Source organism: Eurytemora carolleeae, unplaced genomic scaffold (assembly GCF_000591075.1).
Source record: "Eurytemora carolleeae unplaced genomic scaffold, Eaff_2.0 scaffold155, whole genome shotgun sequence".
Lineage (NCBI taxonomy): Eukaryota > Metazoa > Arthropoda > Copepoda > Calanoida > Temoridae > Eurytemora > Eurytemora carolleeae.
Window position 1 is genome coordinate 73392 of NW_019396666.1, and position 8174 is coordinate 81565.

General features: G+C 33.4%; 1 protein-coding gene across 1 annotated transcript; it reads left to right on the plus strand.

The window, feature by feature from the left end:
• Positions 1 to 3867: 3867 nt before the first annotated feature.
• On the plus strand, positions 3868 to 7565 carry LOC111707105 (uncharacterized). The gene is made up of 6 exons (XM_023480104.1): positions 3868 to 4346; positions 4435 to 5047; positions 5113 to 5170; positions 5351 to 5378; positions 5773 to 5902; positions 7395 to 7565. The coding sequence occupies exons 1-6, from the start codon at positions 3868 to 3870 to the stop codon at positions 7476 to 7478; spliced, it is 1392 nt and encodes a 463-aa protein (XP_023335872.1). The 3' UTR covers positions 7479 to 7565.
• Positions 7566 to 8174: the final 609 nt, after the last annotated feature.

Here is an 8174-nt window from a genome sequence, read left to right on the forward strand (position 1 = left end):
CAAACCATATTTTGAATGGCTGCAAGGTTGCACTACACCAAAAGAGATATACTTGGAGGCACAACAATTAAATATATGACTGAAATAATTGATATACTGACCAATTTTTGATGTATGCCGACATCCCATCCCATACCCTTCCAGTGGGAGGTACTGTTCCCCCCCACCTCCTTGTGACCACAGAGATCTAGTAATTATCGATAGAATGGAGGAAAAGATAGATATTTTTGAGCTTACTGTCCCATTGGAGACAAATATTAAAAACGCCAACACTCAAAAGATGAACAAGTATAAACATTTTATCACAGATATAACAACTATGGACGTGTCTGTTCACCCTTTTGAAATCGGCTTAAGAGGATATATCTGACCATCAAATAATGCAAATCTAAAGAAACTGCATAAGTTCTGCAAACCCAGTGTTAGTTTTACTTTCAAAGCAATGTGCTAAAATCTATCAAGCCTTGCAGTGCTGTCATCATACCACATTTTTAGAAAACAAAAAACACTAGACTGGGACCAAGAAACTCCATTTCAGAAAAACAACTCTGAATAACTAAACTATACACATGCTAAAAGTCTTGTATTGCACCTGTTTTTTTTTGTTAAATTGTAAACTTTTATATTGTTTAATGTAATTTTGCTTTATACTAAAATAAATGATGAATATACATCACAGGACCCTCCTGTTACAGAGGTAAATGTAAAATGTTTTAGACTGACAAAATTCTAAAAATAGAGTTGGCACAAGTATTACTGTAAAATATCCATGTAAAATGGTGGAAACTTACAGTAATTGTATAGTTTTATAACAACTTTTGATTGCAGTGGGTTTGCTGACTTCATGTCTTCTGATCTTTTAGCTTTGAAAAATTCAAATCTTAGAGCAATAGGAGGCCCATGAAAGTAAGATGCACATACAAAGTTTCAAGAAATTTTGTTTAAATTCCATTGACATGATATTAAGTGCATTTGAAGAGAATAATGTGCACCAGGCAAAGGTCTAGATGTGGGTTTAGCGGTCAACCTTGTAATTAGGTGTCAAAGAGGGTGTTGGCACAACGAGGCAATATAAGACTTTGGAAGTTTGGAGACCCCAGAAATTGATGACAAAATTGAAAAATGTTGCCTTCTGTAATGAAACTTTAGACTCATTTGTCTTTTTGAAGTTTCCACACCTTTAGGACAGGCTTAATTAAATAAAATTTAAAACTACCCAGGGTAAGACGACATAGGGTAAAACAACATAGGATCAAACAACATAGGGTCAAACAAGAAACGGTAACAAACGCAACAAAGGGTATAACAACAAAGGGTCAAAATGGAAAAAAAATATTTTATGTATCATTTCAGGGTTAGGTTTGGTTAAGGAAATTTCTGGGCTGAGTGCTTTGGCTATAGTAGTTCAAATGAACATAAAAATAACATAAAAATATGTAATATATCAGAGTTAGTTAGGTTGAGACAATTTCTGGGCCAAGCCCTGCAGCTAGGACAGACTAGGGGGTCGAGCACTATGGCTACTGGTTCTAATTAACATAGAAATAGTTCAAGGGAATAAAAAAATAGTCTAAATGAAATTTTGCCTATTTGTCGCACTTTTTGACCTTATGTTGTATTCCACTTTGTAATTTTACAATTTGTCACATTTTTGACCATTAGGCCTCTCACTCTAGGTTGTTTGACCCAATGATGTTTGACTTTAGGTTGTTTGACCCTATGACATTTGACCCTAGGTCGTTTGAACTTATGTTGGTGAAACCTTTATGGGCCAAAATAGCCTGAAAAGGATGAGGTTAAATCTGAACATTCCTGTATTAACTGAATACATCTTATAATATAAATTTACACATATTCTTAAAATTTAGATGATGGGTTGGATAAGACAGCAATGATATCGTTTATTGCTCTTTGCATTGTATGTATACTTGCTGCTATACCAGTCCCACCAACCTTATGGAAGTTTATTAAAGATCAAAGCCTTTGGACTCCAACATTAAGAAAGGGAAGCAGGGGGGGGGGGGGGGATGATTCACATTTACATTTTATTTTGATCATTTCCACTTGTAATCAATGCTTATTTTACAACTCCAAAAATCTTAAGCGGGTAAAAAATGCTTTAATTAAACTGATTCTTTTTCAGTAAAACTTGCTTTCTTCCTTACTTCAAAATGTTAATTATTTGATCAAAATTATCCAATAACTTATAATTATATGAAAATGTTAAGGATCAAATAATTATAACAATAATAATAACTGAAATCTGAATAAAAATACGTTCACTTTTAAAAAAAACACCCTTTCCAGCTAAACTTCCTGTTGGGAACACTTCTGTGCTTGGCAACAATTCCTACTTCAATATTTGTTTATCCTACACCAGACAGCAGATGAGTACCATTAAAAGTAAAGATTAGTTTAACCATTTTACATGCTTAACTATATTCTTCATAGGTTTTGTCCAGTGATAATGCTCCGCTACGTGACTAGTTTGAAGGCTAAGCTAGACATACTAATCATTGAAGTGGATCGGTTTGCTGCTATGAAGTGAGAATTTTATAAAGCAACAAGCTGTAACAGAATACTAAAATCAAAAAGATGAATAATAACTTTAGTTAGTTTGTTTGCTGGTGATTATCTTCCATATTTGGGTAAAAATGGGCATAGTTTTTTGAACTAACAAAAATGTTGAAATTTTTACTAAACTAACAATTTAAAAAAAACTTTTAAATAAGCAATCGTTTTTTCTGAACAAACAATTTTTCTGAACAATTTACTATACAATTGTTCAGAGACAAAACAAACAAAATAGAGAGAAAATGAACGATAATTTTGAAAACAAATGAAATCAATTATTTTTTGAACAATTTAAAAAATAACAAACCTAATGAGCCATTCATAAACAATGATTGAACAAAATGAAAAAAACCAAACACACCCATTTCTAATTTAGGCCATTTGTTTCAGGTACCCCTTACTGCATCACGCTTTTGTGACAGAAAAAAGAGCTATAATCACATGGTATGGCAGTTTTATACATTTTCAATTATTTTCATTATCGCATTCAATACTATTATAACAAATAATATCATTCAATAATATCATTTTTGCTAAATGGGTTAAATGGATTAACTCTCATGATTAAAAAGCCTGATCAAACAAAGAACTAGTTCTACTTTCGACCATAAGGTCAATACTAAATGTTCAGTGTAATAGTCAGCCTTCTCCCCTTGTTCATTGGAGTCCTTGTTCTCATAGTATTTCCTGAACAGTTCCATTGTCCTCACCAATTCACAGAGTGCTACTTTACCACTGCCGTATTCAGGTTTGCATACACATTTATAATAACTGGTTACATTCCCTGTTTGGCTCTCTTGACCAATTGTGTTGGCAAAGCTGGACAAGGTAACCTGTGTGCATAATAAAGAATCTAAATTTTTGAAAAAATAATCGTTGCTCGAGATGAAAATGCTACACTTTAAATAGAAAACTCTTCACAGGGGATGTTTTTCTGCTTATGTGTCTTAAGGAACAGTTAAACAGCTTAGATCCCGCTGTTGTGAGAATCGTGGGTTGGTAATGATGATAAAAAGGTGTAACAACACAACTACTTAAGACTTGTAAATTATAATTATGATAAATCACAGAAGTAATCCAACAGCCAATAATTCTCTGGAATATATTTTTTATATATATATTTATGGACTAGGTACGGCATGGTGTATCCCTTCCTTGTTATCTCATTTATTTCCGCAGTATTATCCTTTCTGACTTGCAGGTTTGTTGTTGTAATTGTATTTTCTTGAAGATATTACCAGAATTAAATGCAAATTTTAACTATTTAGAATCAGCTTGAAAATAAAGAAAAGCATGCAGCAAGTTCATCCAGTTTCTATTAAGCTTTCCAGACAACCAAGACCAGAGAATCTTGAAGCTGGAAAAAGAGTTAGAAAGGACGATATGCGGATGCCACCACACTCAGTAAAAGATCTTGGGGCTGTGAGCAGGCAGGGGCAAAAGATGGTAGAACTTGCCACAGAGGGATTAAAAGCTACTAAAAACAGGGTACAGCAGATTCCAATAATAAATGTTGAAGACTTTGATGTTGCTGGCAGTGAGAGGGATCAATCTTTTGACATATCTGAAGAAGAGCTCAAGGCTGCTGAGAAGCACATCCAGTTCATGTCTGATATCAGTTTTGAAGATCATATTGATGATTTGAGTTTGGAACACCATTTGGCAGACAATCCGGATAAAGAACTAGAGGTTCTCAAGAAGCAGAGACAGCATATGTTAGAGGCTCCTATTGAAAACAACATCAAGAATGAAGACCAGACTAGACTGCATATGTTAATGGATAGTCATGATCTGAGGGTTTTTAAAACACAGAGAAAGAAAATAACAAAAACTACCAGCAATGATCATGAAGTTATCCAGAGGCAAAGAGAGAATAAGTCAAAATACTGGTGATCTTCAGATTGTCAAGAGGCAGAGAAGGAAAATAACAAAAACTAAAAGCGATGATCTTGAAGTTATCAAGAGACAAAGAAGGAAAATACCAAAGACTAGCTGTGACAATCTTGAGGTTATCAAGAGGCAACAAGAGAATAAGTCAAACACTACCACTGGTGATCTTCAGATTGTCAAGAGGCAGAGAAGGAAAATAACAAAAACTACCAGCGATGATCTTGAAGTTATCAAGAGACAAAGAAGGAAAATAACAAAGACTAGCTGTGACGATCTTGAGGTTATCAAGAGGCAAAGAAAGAATAAGTCAAACACTACTACTGGTGATCTTCAGATTGTCAAGAGACAGATAAAGCAAATAACAAAGACTAACAATTATGATCTTGAGACTGTCAAGAGTTGGAGAAAAAATATTTCTAAGACTTCTTGTGACTCTCTTGAGGTTGTCAAGCAGCACAGAAAGAACAATTCAAAGACAGGTGATGGTTTTGAGGCTGAGGAGAGGCTGCAACATCAATATTTTTCACAGCAAGCAGATCAAGGTTTTGGAAATAGGAATATTAGAAGTGTTCCAAATACCCAGGTATCTTCAGTATTTGTACTTTATTTTACTAAAATAAAACACATGTCAAACAACTAATTTTTAAGATGTGGCAACAGGAGAGAAACTTTTCTGGGCTCAATGGATCTTTACAACAAGATTCAGGTAGTGCCTCTACCTTAATTTACAAATTCAATGAAACCAAACCAGAATTTTCATATATTTTTTATGATAATCTTTTTCGGAAAGATCTGAAACTTTGGGAAATTCTTAACTGAAAATGGAGACAAATTCAGATTATTTATATGCTTTGATCATCATATATTTCATCATGATATATTTTAGTTTTGATTGCTGAAGAGCTCAAGAACTGGTAACATAATTTTATTTTATGATGCAATGACTATATAAAGAATTGTTACTGTATTATATATCTAAAGCTTGTCTATTTGTCTATTTGTTTTTTGTATTTGATAAATGCCAAAACTGCTAAACAAATTTAAAACTTAAAAAATCAGCATTTGATATTTTAAAATTCAGTGATGGTGATGGACCAAACCCCTGTGGAAAGCTTTACCATTGCAAAAAAATGCATTCAGGGAGCTAATTTTAACCATCTACCGTTGCTGGTTCAAATTTAAATCACCAATTTAAGTTTTTCCTTAATCAGTGGTTTAAATTTAAACAGGCTGTAGGTAGTTCTTCAATGTAGCTCAACTCCATTAAATTTGGTCCCAGTTCTAATATGTTTGATTGAAGTTGTCCAGGTTGAAAGATAGTTTCCGGATAAACATGCTGGTGTTACTGTTCACCTTCATATATCTCCCAATCTACACAGCTTCACTCTTTTGTCCATATGATACTTGTGAAAAAGGAGCACCAGTTTGCATTTTCAAGGTATTTCATTCAATTTTAAAATCCTACTTTTTAAAAGCAACGCACAGTTTAGACATGTCTGTCTGTGTCGTCATATTTTCATTCATGTTTTGACTTATAATTCAAAAACCGTTGAAAGTAGTTTAAATCATTTTAATAATTTGATATTTAATTTATCAAGAGAAGTATATGTTTTTTTCTGCATTAGAGAAAATACTTTTTTTTGGGTAAAAATATTGAATGACGGAAGGGGGGGGGGGAGAATGAAATGTTGATGTTGGTGTAAAATATGGATTGTGTTCACTTTTTTGAAAAAAGATTTTTCTTTTTAAAAACAAAGACGAAAAAATTAAAAAAGGATCATTTTTTGATTGTTTTTAAAAACTATTCACACCCCTTCTCTTGAGTACAGGTAGTCTTGTCATTTGTTCTGGATTGTTTTTAAAAGATTTGAACAAAACTCTAAAGAACTGTATTATGTTAAAATGTACTAGTATTAAACTTTTGTAATGGTTAAAGCTATTCAATCGATCACAATTACAGATATAAATCTTGAGGATTTGCCTAGTTCTCCTCTTTATCTTGAAGATCTAGTTCCTCTCTGTATCTGGGATATCCTAGTGTGTAGTTTAGACGGCTGGCATGAGAGCATTTGATCCAGTTCTAGAAACTACAGGAGATGAATCTCTTGATGAGACTGGGTATATATTGGATCTCCTAGTTCTCTTCTTATGGGTAGTTTAGACAGATTGGTACAAGAGTGATTGGCCCAGTCCCAGAAACGGAAGGATACAAATCTCTTGATGAGAATGAGTGTATCTTGGATCTCCTAGTTCTCCTCTGTATCCTTATGGGAGAGCAATCGGTCCAGTCCCAGAAACTGAAGGAGATGGATCTCTTGATGAGGAATCTGAGGATAAATTCGTGGATAATGATGGGGAAGAGGCTGTTGGCCTATTGTGTTCTCTAGTAGGCATGTTAAGGATCCATCAAACTGTTAGCTATCTGTTAATTGTCTAATCTGTCTTTACAAACAGGAGACTAAACTCTACGTCAGTATTCTAGAAAGATCTGGGGTGCACTGTTCAATCTTCAGGTTCTATATTCTGCGTTGACTCTAGATCAAAGAGAGAGACAGGCGAGGTGTGGGGAGTTTAGTATGAGTAACCAATGCTTTAAATGTTACACTTTGCAATATCTTAATTCTGAAAAAAATTGAAAAACGATCCAAAACAATTCTTACAAGATATCCATTTTTGCATTGTTTTTTTGAATATTTTTTGGTAGTTTTTGAATTTAACTTCTACAAGGGTCACATTTTGGCATTTTATAAGAAAATGAAATGTTTAGCCGATACAATTTCAAACACATTTAATTAATGTACACTTGGAAAATTTTGACCCTGAAAGAAAAAAAAGCCAAAAAACGACAAACAAATGAAGGAACATTAGTGGACGTATGGGTGTTTTAGGATTGGTTTCTATAATAATTTAATTAAATCTTCATATTTTAGTATGTCCTGTTCTACTGGGCTCCTTTTAATATGGTTGCAAGGCTTCTCTACTGTTATCTCATCTCACTTTCAATCAAACCTTAAATTTGTTCAATTGTTTCTTTGAAAATCACTATTGTACTGTTCTTGTAATGTATTCATAATAAGAAAATAAATATTGAACATTTTTAAGCTTTGTTTAAACTTACATGAAAAAGGAAAGGTTTATTTTATTTTACGATTAGCCTTATCCAAAGCTAATACTTTAAATGTAAAAGCTTTCTCATTGGTTAAAAAAAAAAAATTAAGTTTGAGTGATTTGGATTACTTTAACCCTATCCCTGCTGGGGTACTTGAAAACCAGCTGGGGGGGGGTCAATTTGACCCCCCCTCTAAATCCCATGTTTTATGTCCAAATATGAAAAATGATACATCATTATAAACTTGAAGCTAAATCAAGGCCTCATACCTACGACTTTGTTTTTGAAACCCACTGTATATTTATATATCGTAAATCCATCTGTATGATAAGGCTGCAGTATAGCCCTGGATTCCTACTGTTCTAATTATCAGATAGTTTGTAGGAGCAGGAACTATTTATGGATGATTGGGCAGAATTTATAGATTATATATAAATAGTACAGTCTTCCGCCCTCAACCCCCCCCCTCCTCACTTGTTCGTGCAAAAGCTTACATTTTGGGTATTTAAAAACCATTATATAATCTTTAGTCAGACAAAGTCTGTTCTGTTGTACGTACATAACATATATGTATATTTATATATGTACGTACATAACATAT